Here is a 22,324-nt window from a genome sequence, read left to right as displayed (position 1 = left end):
TAGCCAGACCTTTCAGAGACCAACAGGTGTCAGGATCTTGGAAGGATGTAGGCAAGGTGCCACACGCGTCTCGTGGCATCTGGGACGCTCTGCAGCGACTTGGTTCGCACTCACACCCCCTCACTGCCAGAGCCGGGCTGGAAGGGCCACGCCTGTTGTGAGTATGAGCTGTGCATGGCCGTGTGTGCCCGTGGCTCCCACAGCACAGGGTGCAGAGGATGCGTGAGTGCTGCGTTGCGTGTGTCTGTGTAGGGCGGCCACTCAGCAAGGGGAGCTTCGTGCTGTCCTCCACAGACTAATCAGGGAAGGACAGATTAGCACGTGTCAAGCTGCTTTTTAAGTCATCAGCCTTGCATGATGTGGGGGGGACATGCTGACCTCCCAAGCCCTTCCCACCTGTGCGCAGAGGGCCAGCTGCAGAGGGATGTTCTGCCAGGGCGCAGGGTAGAGTGGTCCCCGTGTTCTGTCCCCGCATAAAGACCTGTGCTGCGCCTGGGGTGGGGACGTGTGCTCAGGATTCTTGAAGTACATCAGTGCACCTTAGTTCAACAAGCTTTAATTAGGAAGCCACGGTGCATAGCATTTATGAAATCTAGTCACAACTGGTTTATTTTAACTACTTCATGCGGTGTCATTTACATACCATAAAATTCATCGGTATTAGGTGACTCACTGGCCTTCAGTAAGGGCACAGACTTGGGTGACCAATGGCCCAGTTCTGTTCCGAACACGTCCGTTCTCCAGGGGAGGCTCCCCCATTCTTGCTGCAGCCCCACTCCCACCCTCCACCCTGCATGGCCCCCAGTCTATTTTCTCTCCTGCCTGATGTGCCCTTTGGGCATGTGCTATACAAATGGCGGTGCACAGACCCTGCACCCGGCATGCCTCGCCACCTCACTGCTCAGCTGTGCCCGCTCCCCTGCCCGTGGACCTGCGGGCTGGCCGCACCTTCGGCTGATGGGACAGGCATGGCCCTGAACGTCCGTGTGCATGTGTGTCTCCACGTCTCTCACCATATGCCTCCAAGGAGGCTGCTGGGCCTGTGGGAGGTCCGCATCTAGTCTTTGAAGGAAGCTGCCGAATGGTGCCCCAGAGCGGCTGCCCTTTTACCGTCCCATTGGCAGAGCTCACAGCTCCGACTTCCCCACACCCTCGCCGGCGCTTGGTGCTCGCCACAGAGGCCACCTGACGGCGTGGGGCGTCCCGCGTCCCACCGGGGCTCCGACCTGCACTCCCCTGATCATTAAAGATCTCGGGCAGCTTTTCGGGCGCTTGTTGGCCATGGGCGTATCTTCTCGAGAGAAATGTGTACTCAGATATTTTACTCACTTTTCAAAATTGGGCTGTCTTCTTGTTTCCGTGCCATGGAGTTCTTTGTGTTCTGGTACAAGTCCTATTCAGACTTATCTTTGCAAATATGTTCTTTCAGCTGTGGCTTATCTTTTCATTTTCTTAATGCTGCCTTTCGAAGAGCAAAGGTTTTTAATTTTGATGAAGTCTAATTTGTCCATTTTTTCTTTTATGGACTAGTTTTGGTAATGTGTCTAAGAATTCTTAACCTAACCCAAATTCCAAAGATTTTCTCTTGCTTTCTTCTAGAAGTTTTGCTCTTACGTTTAGGCCTGATGATCCATTTTGAGTTAATGTTTGTGGATAAGATAAAGGTTTAAATTCACCTGTTTGCATGTGGGTGTCCAGTTGTCCCGGCACCACATGGTGAGAAGGCCGTCCTTTCCCCGTTGAGTGGCCCTGGCGCCACAGCCATAAGAGTGAGGGTGCATCTGCCCCCCAGATCTGTGGCCACACCGTCCTGTTGTAGCCTCATTGAAATCGGAGACTCAGCCAAGGTTTGTTTGTTTGTTTGTTTTCAAAATGGCTATGCTGGGACCTTAATGCCTCTTTATAAATTTTTTAAGATCAGCTTGTCCATTTCTGCCACAAGAAAAAAAAAATCCTGCCAGGACTTTGTTAGGGGTCCCGCCGACCCCAGGGGGACATGGCCCCCAACAGAGCTGTGTCCTGCAGCTCTCAGACACAAAGTGTCTCTCCAGGTATTTACTGCTTTTCTTTCTTTCACCAGGGTTTAAATTCTAGTGTGTGGGTCTTGAATTTCTTTGCTAAATTTATTAATAAATGGTTATTAATTTGTTATTAGTTATTTGATTATAATTTGTTTATTAATAAATTTATTTGTTACATTTATTTTTACACTGTTAGAAGTGGAATTGTTTTCTCATCTTCATTTCAGAAACTGCTAACCTACAGCTGATTTTCATTTTCATTTATTAATCTTAGGTCCTATGACCTTGATGAGCTCCTTTTATAGTTCTGGTTTTTCTGAGGATTTCGTAGGATTTTCTATGTACAGGATCCTGTCATCTCTAATAAATACCACTTTACTCCTCTCTTTTCAGTCTGCATGTGTTTTCCTTTGATTTCACCACTTACGTTCCAACCAGTAATGGCTGAGCGACGTTCCAGTCGCCCCACACCCTCGCCAGCACTCCTCGCCATCTGTCTTTTGGTTCCAGCCATCCTGGTGGGTGTGGTGTGGTGTCTCGCTGTGGTTCTGATTTGCATTTCCCCAAAAAGTAATGATGTTGAGTGTCTTTATGCACTTATTGGCCATTTGCATATCTTCTTTGGAGAAACATCTACTCAGATCTTTTACCCATTAAAAAAAATGGGTGACTTGTCTTTTTATTGTGAGTTATTAAGGGTTCTCTATATATTCTGGATACAGACCCTTGTCAGAGATCTGATTTACAAAAATTTTCCCCAGTTTTGTGGGTCATCCTACAGTTTCTTGATGGCGTCCTTTGAACACAAAAGTTTTTAATTTTGATGGAACCCAGTTTATCTATTTTTATCTTTTGTTCTTGTGCTTTTGGTGTCATATCTAAGAAGAAAGCTTAGCCCAGCACCATGAAAATTTACTCCTGTTTTCTTCTAAGAATTTTATATTTCTAGCTCTTACATTTAGAAATATCCATTTGGAAGTTAATCCTTGTGTGTGGTGTGACACAGGCGTCCTGCTACATTTTTTTGTAAGTGGATGTCCAGTTGTCCCAGCACATTTATTGAAAGATCATTCTTTCCCCACTGAATTATCTGGGAATTCCATTTGCTAAAATTTTGTTTAGAATTTTTGCTTGTGTGTTCATGAAGTATACTAGTTGTGAACTTATTTTTCTTAGAATGTCTTTGTCTGGTTTGGTGTCGGTGTAATGCTGACCTTCTAGAATAAGTTGGGCGACATTCCCTCTTCAATTTTCTGGAAGAGTTTGTGTTGAGTTAGTATTTTGGTAGAATTCAATACAAAGTCCATCTGAGCCTGGAGTTTTCTTTGTGAGAAGATTTTAAAGTACAAATTCAACTTCTTTAGTAGATACAGGGCTGTTCAGGTTATCTGATTCTTCTTGAGTGAGCTTTGGCATATCCATCTTTCCAGAAATATTTGTTCATGTCATCTAAGTTGTCAGATTTATTGTCATAAGTTGTTTATAATATTCCCTTGCTCTCCCTTTAGTATTGTGTTGATACCAGCTCTCTTATTACTAGTATGGATACTGATGTCTTCTTTCCTGACTGATCATCAGTTTGATAAACAACCAACTTATGGTTTCATTGATTTCTCTAGTGTTGTTTGTTTTCTATTATATTAATTCCCTTTTGATCTTATTATTTCCTTGCTTCAACTTACTTTGGGTTTAATTTGATATCTTTTTTCTAGTTCTCTAGGTGGAAACTAAGGTTGTTTATTTCAGACCTTTCTTTTCGAATATAGGAATTCATCGCTATGAATCTCCCCCTTATTACTGCTTTAGCTGCATCCTTCAAATTTTGATATGTTGTGATTTCATTTTCATTCTATTAAAAATAATTTATAGTTTCCATTTTTATTTATTTTTGGGCCAATGAATTATTTAGAAGTGTGTTGTTTCATTTCCAAATATTTGAAAGTTTTCCAGAGATCCTTCTGTAATTGATTTCTAACTTAATTCCACATGGTTAGAGCCATATTTTATATTTTTTGAACACTTCTAAATTTATTGAGACTTGTTTTATGGCTCAGAATATGGTATATTTGGTAAATAAATATGGTCTATGTATTGGCACTTTGAAAAAAACCTGTGATTGCTGCTCTTGTTGGGTGGAATACTCTATAAATGTCAATCAGGTGGATTTTAAAGGTATTGTCCTTCAAGTTTACCATATTCTTGCTTATTTTCTGTCTGCTTGTTCTGTCAATTACTGACAGTGGTATATATAAATCTCTGATTATAATTGTGGATTTCTCTATTTCTGGTTTAATTTCTTTCAACTTTTGCTTCATGCATTTTGAAGCTCTGTTATTGGGCACATAAGCATTTAGGATTTTGTGTTTAATCAATTGACTCCTTATCGTTGTGAAATTACCTTCTTTAACCCTGGTAACAGTCATTGCTCTGAATCCACTTTTTATGATATTAATATAGTCACTCCAGCTTTCTTTTGGCCATGTAAGCAGCCGTATCTTTAGCCATACTTTTACTTTTAGCCTATTTTTGTCTTTATATTTAAAGTGTGCTTTTTGTAGGTGAAATACAGTTGGATCTTGCTTTTTTGTGCACTCAAACCATCTCTATCTTCTAATTGAAGTATTTATACCATTCACAGTTAACATAATTATTGATAAAGCAGGGTCAAACTTACTATTTGTTTTCTATTTACCCCTGTTTTTTTCTCCTTTATACTATATTCCTATCTTTTTTGTATTGGATATTTTTTATGATTCCATTTTATGTTCTATGTTGGCTTATCAACTGTAACTCTTTGTCTTGCTATTTTAAGTTACTATATACATCTTTAATTTATCACAGTCTGTTGTCAAGTGATAAAATAATACTTCACATATAATATAAGGACTTTGCAATAGCATATACTTCTTTTTCTACAATCCCAATCTTTATGCTATTGTATCCATATATTTTCTATTTGTATATCGAATACACTTCATATTACATTGTGGTTTTTTTTTTGTTTAAACAGTCATTTATCTTTTAAAGATAATTTACCCAACGGAAAAGGAAATTTCGTCTATTTACCATTTCTGGTTCTACTCATTCCTTCCTGTAAATCTTGATTTCCATCTGTTACCACTTTCCTTCTGCCTTTAATATTTCTTGTCCTATGTGTTTGCTGGTGATGAATTCTTTCAGCTTTTGTATGTCTGGAAACATGTTGATTTTACTTTCATTTGTGATAGATGTTTTTAAGAGGCATACAGTTCTGGAGATTGTACGTGTGACTCAGTGGTGTGACTCCATTATCTTCTAGTCTGTGTTGTTTCTGATGAGAAATCTGCTGTCCTCCTTGTTTGTTTCTCATATAAACATGTTCTTTTTCTCTATCTGCTTTTAAGATTTTCTTTTTATCACTGGTTTGAGCAACCTGATTTTGATGTGACATAGTGTAATTTTCTTCATATTTCTTGTGCTTGGGATCCATTGCACTTCCTGGACCTATGCATTTATACTTTTCATCAAATTTAGGGATTTTTTTGGCTACTCTATTGAAATAATTTTTCTGCCACATCCCCTCCCTCCCCTCTTGAAGGGACTCAGATTACCCATGTATCAGGCTGCCTGAAGTTGCCACACTATTCCCAGGTTCCCTTTCCCTTTCTTCCCCCTTCCTTTCTTTTTCCCTTTTTCCCTTGGTGATTTCATTTTGCATGGTCTCTATAGCTGTGTTTTCAAGTTCGTGAATCTTTTCTTCCCTGCAATGTCTAATCTGTCATCAATCACTCCCGGTGTATTTTTTATCTCATAGTTTTAATTCTTAGAAGTTCAACTTTTCTGTTTTCTGTGTCTCTACTTTACTTTTGGACACATGAAATACAGTTATAATAATAACTTTGAAAAATGTCCTTTTCTGCCAGTTCTAACATGTGTTCGTTCTGGGTTAGTTACAGTTTATTGAGTTTCCTCCTCATTATGGGCCACACTTTCTTACATTCTCTGTGTGCCCGGTAATCTTTGACTGGTTGCCAGACAGTGTGAATTCTTCCTGTAGGGCTCCGCATGTTTCTGTGTCCCTGTAAATGTCACTGAGCTCTGTCCTAGGGAGCAGTGAGGTCGCGTGGGCAGCTTCGCCCTCTCAGGTCCTGCCTCTGTGATCTGTTAGGTCTGGACGAGGGCTCGGTCTCAGACCAGCTATCCCCGGACTGAAGGCACACCCTTCTGAGCCCTCTGCCCGCCGTGCCGCGGCTTCCAGGTCCCCTGGGCGGGCCGGCAGGAGCGAGCACTCGAGTTTTGTGTGAGCGCCAGACCCTGATCGCCTCACTCTCTTGGGTGGTTCTTTCCTGGCCTTGGGCTGCTCTCTCACACACGTGCCTGCAGGTGGCCTGGGTCCTCTCTCCGGCAGCCTGGGCCCCTGTGGGGTCACAGTTTGTTTCCTACATTCCAGGAACCACTGTCCTTGCCTGGTGTCCTGGATCTTGAAAGCCATTGTCTCATGTTTTTCTGCTATTTTGGTTGCTTCAAGTAAAAATGTAAATTGGGTCCAGTTACCCCACCAGAAATGGAAGCTGATCAAACCACAGTTGTTTTTATACTATATTTGGTTCCATCTCTTTCCAAGTCAAAGTACTTCCGGTACTTGCCCTGCGCCCCTCTCCTCAAGAGGCCGGACGACAGGCCTCCACCAACACGGTCAGGGGTGCGGCTGACCCCTTCTCCACTGGGCCCTGAACCCCAGACCCCTCTGCCGGAGGACTCGGGGCTGTGGACAGGGGGACAGAACCCATCCCCCTGGCAAGGTGGAGATGGGTAAGAGCCGTGATGTCCCTCCAGGGGGCCGGGGCCATGACACGGACAGGCCTCCAGCATGTGTGCTCACTGCCCCAGCAGCCTCGTGCCCCTGGGCTAGCCAGGTCTGGGGCGTGTAGCTGGTGCACCCCTGAGGCTGGCCAGCAGGGGAGGTCCCCCAAAGACTGCATGGATGGGCCAGAAAAAGAGGTGAAGCAGGGAGCCCTGAGCATCGAGAACTGGCAAAGGGGAGGAAGTGTCAGGAAGGGCGGCCGGCCCAGCCAGGGGCTGGGAGGAGCAGAGGGCCCAAGCTGGACGCGGGCATGGCCTGTGACCAGTGCCTCTCCTGCTGAGTCCCTGCCTGGGGCGGGGTGAGAATCGGGAGGCATCCTCACTGCCCTCATCCCCTCCTGAGCATGGTCTGCGTCTTTCTCCGGAAGGTGAGAACGGACGGGTTCTGAAGATCTCAGCGGGCGTCAGGCACGTGCAACTGCCGGCATACTCGGAGGTCAGCTTCTCCAAAGTGGACGGAGACAGCCAAGAGATGCCCGTCCAGAGCCCGCTGTGAGTGAGAGGAGCCCCAGCCGTGCACCTGCGGGGGGAGGGCTCCTGCCCCAACTCCGGGAGGGACGGCCCGGGACCACCCTGCCCGGAGGCCCACCCCACATCCCCCAGGATGCCGTGGCATGGGGGCACAGCAGTGACCCTCGGGCGCCACGTGCTCCCTCGTGCAGGGGACGCGAAGGCGCCTTCCCACGGGGAGCTGGGTGGGGCACAGGAGGGAGGGTGGGGGGGCTGCGGCATGGTCCCAGGTGGTCCTGGAGTGAGCCTCCCCCTCCTCCTCCCCTCCTTGCCCTCCCCCTTTCCTTTCTACCACCACAGTCTCCAAGTGGCCACCTAGGCCCTTTCTCCTCCCGGCACCAGCCCCTGGGCTGTCATTCGCCCCTGTGACCAGGTGTCAGCAGGGGGTGTTGAGCAGAGCCCACCCCCCACTCCCTTTGCAGGGGCTTCGAGCACATCACCTATCCATTGTCCAGCCCCACGTCTGGGGGCCCAGAGCCCAGAGCTGCCCTGGAAAGTGCCGGAGCCAACTCACTGCCCCCCAAGGAAGACCTGGCGTCAGCACTGGCATCAGACACCTTGTGTGGCCGGGGTAACACCCCCAACAGCCTGCCTGGCAAGTGGAGTTAACCAACTGGTTGGTGGTGGGTAGCAGCCCTTCGGGTGGGCAGGGGAAAGTCCAGCACAGGGCCCTGGGAGAGCCAGGAAGACCCGCCTCGGCCAGAGAGCAAGCAGGACCCTGGGCTGCGGGTCCAGTGGCTGGTGGCCTTGGGTTAAAAGGCAGGCTGGGGGCTGCCCATTCGGGGATCCCGACGGCTGGGTGCGTGTCCTGACCATGGGCACCCAGGCCTGTGGTGGGGCAGCACTACGAGCAGTCCTGGGCTGCTGCCTGGCTGTCCTGTGGCCTCCACGTCGCCGCTGATGCAAAGCGAGGTTGTTCTGTCCGTCCGCAGTGCGCCTGGGGGTGGGGCGCGGTCCCAGCTAAGGGTCTCGGAGCTACTTCTGGGTCTGGTGGGCAAACCCCACCAAGGCCAAGACCACCAGGAGGGCTGCGCTCAGGCCGGACGGGACCCCTGGTCACTCCTGCTGCATAGGCCTCCACGGCCCCCACCCCATCACCCCGCGCCGTGGGGAGTCTTGGTTCTGACTGGTTTTCCAGTGAGTCCACCTCTGCCTGGAGCACATGGCATCTCCACATGCACCTGGCTCCCAGTCCTATGGGGTGGCCCTGGGCCCAGGTGGAACCCCTGCCCCTGCAGGCCCAGCTGGCGAAAACCTGCTTCTGTCCAATGCCGGTGCTGGAGCTCAGGACTTAATCAGGGTCATCACTGGTTTATCAGTTCTTTGTGCTCCAGGATACTGACCCCACTGCCCGACACGCATGTTAATGGGGGGTGGGGAGTTCCTGCCTGGTCCCTGTGCCCTCCACAGGGCCATGAGAGGGATGGGGAGCTCAGTAGATAGGCTCACATGTGCTTGGGGCTTGCAGGCTTTCACACTCCCTGCAGCCCTTGAAGGGGGCCCCGTCCCCCTGTTAGGAGGCCAGCCCTGGACACTGCCCGTGGGGCACAGACTTGCAGTGTCCCAGGTCACAGGCAGCAGGTGCTGTAACAATGCAGATGTCCAGACGGAGGCTGGAGAAGGAAGAAGGCCGAGCTGGGTCTTTTCTGTGGGGGCACCGCCAGCCTCGGGCAGGCAGGACCCTGAGTGCCTGCGAAGTGACACTCCACTGGGCCAGAGGGTCCACAGGGACCCCATATATGGAAGCACTTCTACACCACCTGTGCGGGTACTTACACATTAGAACTCTGACTGGGTGCCACACCCTCCACCTGTAGGGATTTCAGAGCTGTGGGGAGTCTTTGTGAAAGCCGGGTTCCAGAATGTGAGGCTCTGTGGTGCTCCCTGATGTTTGACATGAGCACCCATGTCTGCCAGGGTCGCTGCGTCCCCCCTGGCCTCGAGTGTCCGGCCCCACTTCATAGGTTTGGGACGCTCGCCGCTTGGTGGGGTGGGCCTCACCCCAGGCTGGCGGGCAGCACCCAAGTAGCGCTGAGATGTTTCCAGCTTCGCTCGGATGTCGGTGTCGAGCTGTGAAAATTGCCTTTGCGGAGACCAAGGGGAGCATGTTTTGTTTTCCAGAAGCACTGGGGTTTGCGTGCTGCCCTCCGAGGCTGGCGCCGAGCTCCATAGCCAGCTTGGAGGCTGGGGGTCCTGCCCAACTGGAAGGGCCGACTCCCTGGCCTGGTGCGCCTGGGAGCAGCCATGAGACAGGGGCCCTGCTTCTCCACCATTTTTCAGCTGAAACGCTGCGCGTCTCCTTTTCTGTGAACTGAGGGTAAGGGCTGTGCTCCTGTGCCCGCATGGGGTCTGACGAGCAGGATGAGGAGGGGCCGGGGGGCGGGCACGCCCTACCTGAAAACCTGCAGACCCGAGCGGGGGTCAAAGCCCTGGAAACTGCCCAAGGGGGACAAGGAAGTCGCCGTGCTGGGAGGTGGACAAAGCCTTTCTTAAAAAGTAAAATGGCTCAGTCTAGGCCGTTTGAGAAAAGATATCCTTAACTTTTAAGTTTTCTTTATTCGTTATCCTGAACAAGAGCGAAAGTGTGGCAGCTGGGGGCAGCGCCCACGTGTGCACAGGACGCCCCTGGGGTCCCTTCCTCGTGGCGGGGACACCTCCCTCGGGAGCCAGCTCCCAGCCCCGCGTGGTCACACCGCCCCTGCCCTGGGGCTTCCTCGCTCGGCCTGGGGCCCCAGCCGCGCCCCGCCCCAGACCTTCGCGGGGCCCTGCCCGCCCTTTCCCGGCTTGCCCCAGTCGGTTCCGCTGGCTGAGTGCCCGCGGCGGGTGCAGGGCGGGGGGCTGACATCAGCTAAGACCGCCTGGGCCCTGCTGCCTGCATTTGGAAGTCTCAGGGAACGCCCACTTGTGGCCCCGGGTCAGCAGCCGGGACGCCCCCCAGGGGCGGGTCTCTGAAGTGCAGGGCAGCGGCCACAGCCCAGAGTTTCAGGCGGAAAGACGAGGCCTGGAATAAATTTGGCCAGAAAACCTCTGAGCGTCTGTTGCTATGGAAGCCAGTGTGACGCCGGCCCAGGGAACCCACTGAAATGTGCACAAGCTGCCAGCGGAGCTCCCTGGCCCGGCCCTCATCGCGCGGACACCCCGGCTCGCCGGCAGGACCTCCGTGCCTGTCTGTCTGTCCCAGCTGACCGTACGTGGGATGGAGCTCATCAAAGTGCCTGCAGGCGTGGCTTCACCGGGCCGGCGGTGTGCCGGGCGAGCGCTGGCTGCTGCTGACGGCGCGACGGTGCTTCAGCTCCGGCATATTTGCTTCTTACACGACCGCTGAGAGGCGGGGGGTGTCCGCCCACCTCGCCAGGGCCCTGTGTCCTCTTTCCCACTCTGCTATTCTGTCATCCTTGGAGCCCCACCTCTTGGTCCTGAAGGGCTAGAGTGCCCGCCGTCGCACCCCTGGTCCAGCTGGCGGGAATGGAGAAGAATAAGCAGCCACGCCCCTTCCCTCCTGAGAAGCCTCCTGGAGGAGCCGCGCCGCCGCTGTCTCTGCCTCATTGGCCAGAACTTGGCCCACACCAGGCACAGGGGGATGAGACGTGCGACTTGCCGGTAAGGCCAGGCTCTCTTGCCAGAGAAGAGCGAGAATGGATGTCTGGCATCTTTGCCAAATGGTCTGCCAGCCCAAATGAGAAATCCCATCATCAGCCGGTACTGCTGGGTCCTGCTGGACGGAAGGTGCCCACGGGCAGCCTTGGCCTCCTGCCCCTCCAGGACAAACTGAGGGAGCCGGAGGCTGGCATGTGCCATCCGCATCTCCCTTCAGGAAGCAAGCCCTGTCCGTGACCCCGCCACCCCCTGCCATGCGTCTCACCCTCCACCACACCCCAGGCCCTTAAGGTGGAGATTAATGGGTTGACTGATGTGAAACCCTGGGCTGGGGGTGGGCATGCGGATTCTGTCAGACCGCTGGGGGCTGTGGGGAAGGCTGAGGCTGCGTCAACAAGTCTTAAAGGTCAGGGAGCTAAAGAGGCCCCCAGCCGGGCACTGCAGGCAAGGAGCCCCATGCCCTGCCCTCCTGCCACAGGCTTGCTCACGGACAGAAAGCGTGCCCTGGGAGAGCGAGCGCCACCCTGGATGGGTGACCCCCCAGGTCCTGAGCAGCAGCCCTGGGGGCAAGAGCAGCCCTCCCATGGCACCCGCAGGGGGTCCCAGCTGGGCTGGCAGAGAGGGACACCTGGTAGGCCCCACCTGCAGCCTTTGTTCTGGAGGCAGTGCTGGGCTGGGCAGCCAGCACAGGTGGGGGGCGTTGGCTGGGACCACCTGACAGTGGGGAGGGTGTCCATTAGGCCAGAGGCCAGGCTGCCCTGGGAAAGGAGGGAGGGAAGGAGGCTCCAGGCCTGCCCTAGAGAGAAGCACCTGGCGTGGGGTGACCTCAGATTGAGGCGGTGCAGCCTTGTCCTGCACTTAAAGCAATCACGTATGTTTCTGCATGTTCTTGAGCTCGTGTGCTGCCAGCTGAGGGTACACAGAGCATAGTCCCCAGCGGGCGGGAGCAGCTGCGAGCCCTCAGCGCCTTCCCCGTCCCCTGCGCCCCCAGGTTTCTCTGCACAGAAGGAAATGTGGCCAGACGCCTTTGCTAGTCACAGTTTCAGACCCCAGGTGCTGGAAGTAGAGCTTCTGGGCACAGTGGGGCACAGACAGCTCCCCACCAGCCGGTCAAGGCCGCTGGGACCTCAGCACTGCCCCACAGCCCGCTGCCTGTATGGGGCTCAACTGCCCTGGGAGCTCACCCCAGGCCCCAGGCCCTGCTGGGACGAGGCTGCTCAAAGGCTCCCAAGTCCAGTGGGCAATTAAGAAAATATATCCTCTAAAAACCTGGTTTCCGATTGTACAAATAAATGAGAGAAAATGCTGTTTCCGGAAGTGTAATGTCTGTAATGGGTGATTGCAAACAGTATTTTATTATTTTGTTGATATGAAATACTTCAGTGGTTTCATTGTTTTTAACTTTCCAATAGATGATTTGCTTCTTGTTGAGAAGAAAAGATGATTTCATAGATGTGACTATTGCCAGATATTCTAAACCCTATTTTGGTTAAATTACAGCACCCAGATTTTAGTGACAAAGCACATTGATTTTATATTCGAAAAGACTTTTCTATTTAGTGTCTTAACCTTTTGTAATTCCCACCCACAGCTTTACATGGTAGAACCCTTTTATGCTAATCGTCGTCAGTGGGGTGTCCGCCGGGCCCCTGGTAATTCAGGCCCATTGACTCCTAATGCAGGTGCTGATAATTGCTAGAGGGACTTTGTCAGGCGGGCTGAGCAGGGGTGGTTCAAACAATCCCCTGTAAATTGGATTTGGGAACCTAGGAAGCCGAATAGCAGTGAGAACCTCAGATTGCTATTTTTTTAATGCACAAACCCTTCCCGGAAGCACCTCTAGTCGATTTGAGTGGTTCTTCTCCTTCATTTGCTGAACGAATGATTGTATTTATCACATGGGACCTATGAAGAACCGTCTGTAATGATAAGATGACTTTAAAAATCCGGGCGCCCCTTGCGGCTAAGGTGACGTGGCCACGAGCACTGCGGAGCGTGCGGCGGAGAGCTTCCGGGCAGGAAACCGCTTCCATAGTGATGGTCTTTGGTCGATTACAGCAGAAGAGCGTTCAAGATCCATATTCTTAAAAGAAATTTTGTGCCATGATTTTCTTGTCTAGGAATCATACGACACGGAGGGAATGTCCTTAAAAAGTATAAAAGGATGTCGAGTTGCTGCAGGGGCCAACCCAGTGAAACAGGGCAGTGAACTCCCACGCTAGGGGCGTCAGAGGGCTTGGGGCCCAAGGGGCGCGACTCAACAGCCCAAGCAGGTGTGTTGCCAGACCCGAGAGGGGCCCCTCCGTTCTGGGGGGCAGAACAAAGAAGGCGTCCCTTACAGGCACAGAGGCTTTTCAGGGCCAGATTTTTGGAGGGCTTTTGAAGGGATGAGTTAGGGAAAAGGTGGGCTTGTCGCTTGCTGCCGTGTCCTCCGGAAAATGCTTGGAGCCTAAGTGAGATGACACCGAGGTCTCTCTGTCTGAGATGGCGGGTATTCAAGAAGACGCACTCCTGTCCAGGCTCTGTCAGACAGAGCACATGGGCCCTGGAGCGTGAGCTGGGCCTGAGCGGCCACCCCCACAGTTCTCCTGGGCACTGGGCTCAGGGGCTCCAGGGAAGAGCTGCCCATCAGGGCAGAGTGCCGACTCCCTGGGGTCTGATGGGTGCACCCCACCATGTCCTGCCTGTAGCCACACCTGGGCCGGGCCAGGAGCATGTAGCTACCTATCATGTGTCCTGTGGCCACGTGGGATGCTGGAGAACCTCAGGACCCCCCGCACTGCCTTGAACACCGTATGCTGTTAGGCTCCCGAGAGCACATGTGGTGGAAACTATTGTGAGGAAAAGTTTAGGATCCTGGAGAGAAGAAAGGGTGGCAGGCAGCTGGGGGTCCGTCTTGCTTTGCTTTGTTTCCATCGGAGCTGAGGTCTCACGTGTGGCAGATCTGTGACCCACAGATGTTTGGGGTCACTACGTGTGCCCTGTACGCACATGCCTTAGAAGGGTCAACATGCAGGTGACCCAGATGTTCTCCCCAGAAACAGCCCCTGCTTGGTCTTCCCTCACCCCCGGTCGTGACCCCAGAGGCCCATCCCCGGAGAGGTGTGGGGGGCTCATTGGGGCAGCGGTGGCACGGTGGGTTCAGTGGTCATGTCAGTGGTGTGGGCACCCTGCCTGGGATGGTGTAACTCTGGGGAGGAAATAGGTTCCCAGCTTAGGGCAAATTACCTTTGAAGCCAAAATCAGTCAAAGGGAGAAATAAAGTGGGAGAAACCCGTTTATCACTTACAAGTGGTCATCTAATTCTGCTCGCCCGTGTCTCTTGTGACCTGGCTGCAAAAAAGGACCCCATCAGACCTCTCCAGTCCAGAAATGCCCTCTCTACCCCTTGTAATCACCTATTGATATAGAGATGCACTAAGGCCAAGCGAAAGATTCTGGAAATATTGCCGTTTTACCCACAGATGGGCCCTCTGCCACATGGCCTTGGGGATCTAGGGCATCTGACGGGCAGGCCCCAGACCACTTAGAACCAGCCAGGGGTAGCGATGTCATCTGTGCCGCAACTTGCGTGTGGTGCTGCAGAGGGGACAGTCCATGGCCGCTGGCAGCTTCTGGCATCAGGTGGAGCAGACCCTGTCTGACCAACCGCCCCTGCACCGCCCTGCACCCAGCACCCCATGCCGGCCCTTCTCCTGCCAGTCCAGGTTCCCCATTCTATGGTTAGCACCCCCACGTGCTGGCAGTCCACCCTAGGGCTTCACGAGCAGTTTCCGTGTTAAGTGCTAAGAGGCAGGCGACCCGTATGTGCGTGTGTTAGTGTGTGCGTGCACCAGGTGCAGGGGCCATGTGGGTGCGTGTGTGCACATGCGTGAGAACGTGTTCTGTGTAGCATGTGTGTTGCTGTGTGCCCGCAAGCAGGTGTGAGAGTGGGAGTTGAGTGTGTGCCCTGCCCCAGGGCTCAGCAAGGTGTGGCTTCCTTCCTACACCCATGTCAGGCTGCCACCTCCACAGGACAAGGAGAGGCAGGCCCCTCGGGGCCGTGGTGTGGCTGGGTGGCTGCCCGCCTGTGTCCTCCAGGGCTGCTGTCCCCAGCAGCACTGTCCCCGGGGCCGGTGGGACCTGCCCAGGAATTCGGCAGTATCCTAGCCTTGCTCTGCCAACCTGTGTTCAAACAGCCTGTCTGTTGTGGGGCAGCCGACTGGAGGCAAGGGGTGGGCGGGGGCATCAGAAACCGACTCTGATCAGCCCCCCAGTCTCGGAGGTCTGCCAGCATGAACACACCCCCTTTTGCACTCCATCTGCGATTCCGGCACATCAGAGCGCCCAAGGCCAGTCGGCCAACAGCAGCATGCTCTCAAGGGGGGGGCGTCAGGCCGCGTCATGGGAGGGGCGACCCTGCCCGGTGGCTCTGCACTGCAGTTCCCGGGAGGCACTTCGGAAGTGGTGCGCCCTCGGGTGCTCAAGTCCTGGGGACACATGGGGCATCCCTTACTTCCTGAGCGTTAGGGAAGGATGTGCGCCCGCAGAGACAGTGCCTCTGGGTTGTGTTCTGGGCTTCAGCAGAGGAAGAGGGAGTAGTGCTGGGCTCCTACTCGGCAAACGGTGTCGGGGTGCAGAGGCGGGACCCGCTGAGCTCGGCCAGGGGCTGAGGGCCTGTGCGCCCTGGGCCCCCGCTCCACGACCGCTGCCAGGACGGCAGGTTCCGGGAGCCAGCCACACCCACCTCCCCCACCCAAGCCAGGCCACGTGTGCCGTCCCACGCCGGGCACCCACACAGACACACCTTTGGAAACTTTGTCATCTGAAAATCTCTTGACAAAAAAGTTAACCAAACCTTGCCCCAGGGGGGAAAGTGGGCCTGCAGTTTCAGATGTGGGGTCCTGTTTCCCCACAGGGTGAATTTCTGTTTCCGGGCTGACTCTCAGGCCCTTGTCCCCACTCCAGGTGCAGACGGTGTTGGACACACGGGGCCAGGCGGCAGAGGAGTGCCCTTGCCCTGAGGAACGCGCAGGTCCAGACCCGTGGGAGGGCACTGTTCCCGCCTCAGGGCACAGAGATGTCCAGACCGGAAACTCATTGCCCCCACTGGCCAAAAGGGGCCCTGGGGGACTGCAGAGCGGCACGGCTCCTGGGCTGGGGCCGGCTGTCCTAGGCTTCCTCATCTGCAGAGAGGGGGGACCTCAGCCAAGGGTTAAGTGTGTGTCAACCGCATGGGAAGAACTTAGCAAAGGATCTGGACCCTGGAGAGTGCTGAGTAACTGTACGGTGGAGGTGACAACCGTCGCAGTGGTGGTGGTGAGACAAAGAACGAGGACACCGGGAGGAGGCCACAGGAGCGGGAGGCAGGAGGGTGGCACCTTCTGTCCTTGGGGAGTTGGCAGCGAGCGAGGCAGGGAGAGAGGCCCACGCAGGACTCTGTTTCGGGGTGGAGGTGCCCGTGTGAGTGAGAGGCGGGGAAGCTGAGAGGCGGGCAGGGCCCCTCGGAGGCAGGGGGGAGCCAGGAGGGGGGGCCCTTGGTCTGGCGTGGGCTGGGAGAGACCCTCTGCGGAGGCCGGATGGAAGTGCGCACGGGATCTGGGCAGAAGGCGGGTGTGAGGAGCCCTGAGCCCCTGGCTGAGGGCAGCTGCAGCCCTGGGGCATGAAGGCTGAGGCGGGGCAGGCCTGGGCACCGCTCAGCTGGGAAAATGAGCTCTTGCCTTCTTGTTCTTTATGGAACGAGGCCATCACCGCTGTTCCGAATGGAAACAGCATCTGTGTCGGGTGGAATGCTAGCAGCTCCCAGGTCACATCGGGCTGTCCAGGGAGCTCAGACAGGTGAGAAGGCAGGACCCAGGGTGGGTGTCGGGGCGTGCCTGGGGCCAGCAGCCTTTGACACCTCAGCCTGTCCCCTCGTGGGACAAGAGCAATGCGCAGTCTCACTAAGGCAGCCGTGGCCCCAGACAGCTGATAGCTGCTGGAGACCCTCCTCAAGCGCCCAGCTCTCCTGGTTGGGTCACCAAATGCACATGGAGGAGGTCCCTGGTCAGGGTCCAGGCACCAGAAAGGGGGCACTTGGCCTCTTCCCTCACCTTGCCCACCCCTGGGGTCTCAAGACTGCAGGGTCCCAAGAGTGGGGGTAAGCCAGCTCTGGGCAAAATTACAGGTGTTGGGGAGGGTCTCCGTGTGTGTGAGGGGTCCTCAGAGGTTCTCAGGGGACACTAGAAACACCCTCTAAGGCAGCACTGACCCTGCGGTATATTTGGGAAACACCACAAAAAGCATCAAGGCCAAATCTTTGAAGGGCGTCTGTCCTGGGGGTGGCCACATCCTGGGCCACATTCCCAGGCGGGCACTGGGAGGGCCGGTGAAGAAGGCACACTTGAGTCTCCCTGGGCAGAGAACAAGCTCAGGACCAGCCAGTGCATGCATGTGTGTGTGGGTACATGCATGCGTGGGCACGTGTGGTGGTGCATGTCCGTATATGTGTGGATGTGTGTGCCTGTGTGTGTATGTACGTCCACGCACGTGAAGAGGCCTCCCGCAGCAGGGAGGAGGGAGCCTGGCCAGTGGGCCCCACACCCTCCTGTGGGGGCCCCATCGGCAGCTGGCAGACCCTCCAGGCCGGCCCCAGGGCCCCAGCAGGGCAGAGGCTGGCCAGGGGATGTGCGTCTCCACTGGGCAAACAGAGGGGTGGGTGGGCGTGTGGCCTAGAGGGAGCCCTTGCCTGTGGCCCAGGCGGGTGGAGGCCCAGCCCACGTGTCCCTGCTGCGTCGGCGCTCTGCCTGGAGCTTGTGTGACCCTGTCTTCCTGGTGCACAGCCCGCTGCCTGGCTGAGTCTGCCCGAGAGACTGACACCGCGCGTCTGACACCTCCACATGTGACAGCCATGTCCCCGAGCGCCAATGACATTTTATTTTTTTGATTCATTTAAATGAAGAAAACATTTTGGTCTGTGGCTAGCTGTTTGCCTGGTGAGGCCTGGGCCCTCAGCGGCCATCAGGCAGTCACGCCCGGCTGTGCGAGGCCTGTGCACTCCAGCGGGCTCTTGCCTGCGCCGCCGTGTCCTACACAGGTGACTGGGGACCCTAACTGAGTTGGCTGTAAAAAGTAATTAATCGACATTTCCCTCCCTGAGAGGTCAAGCTGACGTTCAGGGCTGGCTCAGCTTCCCGGGAGGCTGCACAAAGACCTTCATCTTGCTGATAATTAAAATTGACGCAAAGGCTTCAGTAACTCCTGAAAGCTGGAGGGCGACGCCCGCCCGCAGGGCGCAGGGGCCCGTCTTGCAGGCGCACTGGCTGGGACCGTCCCAGGATGCGCCAGGACCAGCTCCAGGGGCCCCTGCGGACTAAGGCAGGGCCCTCCGCCAGAACACGGTCCCTTCGGGGCACCAGGGGAATGTGGAGCACGTCCTGAGGGGCTCCCTGGGGGCCACAGAGCCCAGATTTAGGGGAAGCAACAAACTCAGCAGAGAATTCCACGCCTACGGATGGGAGCAGCTGGCTTGGGCGGCATGGAAACTGTGGCCCCGAGAACACTGGCCTGTCCCTCATCGCCCGTGAGACCGTCTGGGCCTCACCCCGCAGCACCGTCCCAAGGCCTCCCGAGGTCAGAGGCATGAGCAGAGCCAGCGGGGACCAGCGTCTGCAAGGCGTAGCGTGCGGCAGGCTCGCGGACCGGGACACAGCGCACTTTGAAAGTGTGGCCGATCCCGGAGGTCCTTGGCCAGGGAAGGCGGGTTTGCGCCCGGCTGACTCCATGTGTTGGAGTGAGAGGGATGACCGTGGCCTGGACCCCGGGATGGCAGCCTTGGGGAGACCGCGGCCAGGAGGTGTCAGCAGAGGGAGGCATGGAGCCAGCGACGTCGCGCACACTCCCGGCCTTGCATCCAGGGGCCTCTCGCTGGCTTGGAGCTGTGTCAGGGCCTGAGATCTGGGCCTGGGGGACCCGGCACTCTGTGTCTGGGAGATGGCACCTGGCGGAGTCTGCAGGAGGCTGGGGCTGGGCGTGTGGCCCCAGAGGAGGCAAGACCTGGGGGCTCCCCTAGTGATCGTGGTGGTGCTTCTGTGGAAAGTGAGGCACCCCCAGGGGGCTCGGACGGAGGAGAGAAGAGGCCAGCCTGCCCCCAGGGGTGGTGGCCTAATGCTCAGCAGAGCGGCCAGTAGACACAGTGGGAGGGAGGAGGCAGGGGCCACGCGGATGCCGGACAGCGGATGGGGGTCTGGCAGAGGCACGCTGCTCTAGGGGTGCGGGTGCAGGCCGCGGTCGTGGGGCCTGGCTCTTTGACATGCAGAGAAGCCCGTGCCCTCTGTCATCTTGCTCCCTGGCAAGCAGCGCTCTTGGCAGATCGCAGACCAAGCAGAGCAGCCCGCCCTCCTCTGGGCAGGAGAGCAAATGCCTCGGTGTGTCTCCCTGCCCTTCAGTGAGCTCCCGGTCTCCCTAAGCCCCATGGGAGCTTCCAGAGGTTCTCGAGCCCGCCCCCAGCTGCGCTTCGACACCACCCAGCCCACAGACACCCTGCACCACAGTCCGCACATGGGCCCTGAAAGTGGGTGGCCGTGAGCGAAGGGCTCACCCAGCTGGTGCCCAGCCGGTCCCGACCACAGAGGCTGTGCCCTCTGCTCCGTCTTCCTCCCATCAGCCGCTCCTGCGGAGTCACACGTGCTCCCCTGGGCCAGTCCCAGGCCAGGGATGTGGCATGGACTCCAGGGCTCAAACATGCATGCGTCTAGAAGGTTCCCTCCCAGGGCTCTTTTGGTCTGAGCCACTTGGTGTTGGGTTCTCTCACTTGTGACAGAAGGGTCTGGGAGGCACCCCTCGTTGTCCTCAGACGGTGAATGGCATGGAGGGAGAGGCCTGCCTGCGAGCCCAGGCGATCTTAAACACCCAGCCTCGGCATTTTTATGCGTGTCATTTGCTGTCCCATGTCCCCGCCCTGCAGTGCGGCCCAGTTGATTTAAATGGCATTTGTGAGACCAGGTAGAACATGGTGGGCCTAGGTTTCTCCTCTCAAGTGGTGCTGATGACAGGACTTCCACCCCCATAGTGCCCCGAGATCCCGGGAGAACCCACCTGCGGGTGCTTGGCACCAAGTTGGTGCATCGGCTACCGTGCTTGTCAAGCCCCTTCAAACAGCTTGGTGGGACCCCGAGCCGAGGGAGGCGGACGGGTGCTGATTCAACACCGGACATGCCCGCCTGCCGTGCGCCCTTTGCCCTGGAAGTGGCACTGCAGGTCCAGCCTGAAGCTGCTGCTGTGGAAGGAGCCTGCTGTCACAGGCTCACCCTGGTGGAGGGTTACGGGGCCATGGAGCTGGGGTCCTCACTGCCCAGAGTTGGCCGTAACAGAGGTGGTCAAAGTCAGGGCCTCCTGAGTCGCCGTGGGAGCCGCCGGTGCACCGCGAGATGGAGTTACGCCGTCAGCAGTGCGTTCCCAGCCATTGCCCAGGACATAAATAGTGTGTGGACGGCAAAAGCTAATGGAGGGAAGGACATTAAAGAGCGTCCTTGCAGAAGGAAAGACCACTTTTTAATGCGCCATCAGGATGAGATTAAGACACCTCTGAGAGAAGTAACTCTCCACCTGTAATTTGGAAATACTGTCAGGCCCATCTCCTCTCTCCCTGCAGAGGTTTGGCTCCTGGGAAGGGGCCTTGATGCCCACGGTGCCAGGGCCCCCCAAGGGTCCCCCTACGCTCCGTTAGCCCCCCAGCCCATTCTGCCCACCTCCAGCTGTCCCCATTGCCTGGTCCAGCCACCACCCCCAGGCTCGGCCAGCTCCTCCCCAGTGACGTTCATGAGCTGGGCCAGGACCCTCAAGACAGGGCAGTCAGGAAGGCACGGAAGATGAGCCCCCATGTGTTTGGGAGGTTCTGGGGTCCAGGTATCCCCATGCAGTCTCTGCTGTCCACTTTCTGTGCAAAAGAGACAGAGGGTGGGGGCGGGCGGCTGGGGCCACAGCCGTGTCCGCAAGTGGGGCAGAGCACAGGGACGGTCCCCTCCCTCCTCAGGACCCTGGGAAGGGAGGGATGAAGGGAGCCGGGATGGGCAGGGGCCCACAGGGAGAGCACCTGCTGCAGTGACAGATGGGTGGAGCCCAGCCCCCCACTTTTCTTAGGCACCAGAGGATCTGGGAGTCTCCTGGGCGGCCGTGCCCCTTGTAGGGGCTGGTGGCTGCTGGCAGCTTTGTCCTCACGCTCGTCATGGTGTGCCGTCGCCCACAGCGCTCAGCCAACACGCGGTAGAAAGTCCTCCTCAGGTCACGCTCTTCAGAAGATGCTGGGCTCTGCTGAGCACAGCACAGGGCCTCTGACCTGGGGGCTATGCAGGCTCTGCGCCAGATGCCAGGGCCTCAGATAGCAGGGCGTGTGTCCAGGAGACCCAGCCCCAAAGCATCAGCCTGCCAGGCCCTGAAGGGGGCCCCAGCCATGGGCCCCAGAGCACACCAGCTCTGAGCCCTCTCTGTCCCCAGCCTGGCCACTCACCTAGGGCTGGGCAGCAGGCACAGACCCCAGATCCCAGGCCCACACGGCTGCTGTGCCCCAGCCACCTCAGCCTCAGGAGCCACAACAGAGAGGCTATGTGGAGGGTCCTGAATGATCTTTGCTTCATGATGCTTAAAGGGCCTTTCTCTTCTTTCTGGAAAAACCTCTTCCCTGCAGCCAGGAGACACGAGCCCGGCTGGCCTGAGGACTGTCAGCGCGTGGAAAACGGCTGTGCCCGGTTCTTGGACATCCGCCTTGGGCCCTGTCCACCCGCATACCACCCTGTCTTCTTCTTCAATGGCTTCCCCCAGGTAGGGGCAGGGAGACCCCCCATGGCTCAGCCCACTTGCTGCCCAACACTGACGCCGATGTTCCTCTGAACCCCACTGGCTCCTTCCAGAAGGCAGGCAGCGGACCCAGAGGCAGCCCGGGCAAGACGATGGCCACCGAGCAGGACCCTCCAGGAGGCAGCAGGTAGGAGGGACTGAACCCACTCACGGTCTTGGGGGGCTGGTCTGGCCTCCCCACCAGCTGGGCTGCATGTGGGGACTCCCAGAAGTGCACATTCATAGGTGGGGCACTGCACATCTCACACCTGCCTCAGTTTCTTCCGGGTGTACATACCGCAGACACATCAAGGCTGCCAGTGTGGAGAACAGGCCGGGTGGGGCCCTGAGGGGGCAGGGGCCTGGTCCACACCAGCCAGCCCCTCCTGTGACCCCATGGCTGCCAGCACACGGCAGACAGAGCAGAGAGGCCTGCTTCCTGCAGAGGACGGCTGGCAGGGAGGCCACCTGCCTGAGGGACCCGCCTCGAGCATGCAGCATGCACAGGGCTGGAGGGCGCCCTGGAGCTGCGGCCCAGACTGTGCCAGTTGTTGCAGTCCCGC

At 56.0% G+C, this 22,324-nt stretch overlaps 1 protein-coding gene across 3 annotated transcripts in view; it reads left to right on the top strand.

The window, feature by feature from the left end:
- Positions 1-22,324, top strand: part of MORN1 (MORN repeat containing 1) — a 48,351-nt gene that overhangs the window by 12,866 nt on the left and 13,161 nt on the right. For all 3 annotated transcript variants that reach the window (XM_057499626.1, XM_057499625.1, XM_057499627.1), the window contains exons 9-12: positions 7,232-7,355; positions 7,796-7,972; positions 21,617-21,746; positions 21,836-21,909. In XM_057499626.1, the coding sequence (XP_057355609.1) occupies positions 7,232-7,355; positions 7,796-7,972; positions 21,617-21,746; positions 21,836-21,909 (505 nt within the window). The remainder of the gene's footprint in view (positions 1-7,231; positions 7,356-7,795; positions 7,973-21,616; positions 21,747-21,835; positions 21,910-22,324) is intronic.

The sequence above is a fragment of the Manis pentadactyla genome, chromosome 4, assembly GCF_030020395.1.
Source record: "Manis pentadactyla isolate mManPen7 chromosome 4, mManPen7.hap1, whole genome shotgun sequence".
Taxonomy (NCBI): Eukaryota; Metazoa; Chordata; class Mammalia; order Pholidota; family Manidae; genus Manis; species Manis pentadactyla.
This window is presented reverse-complemented; position numbering and strand designations above follow the sequence as displayed.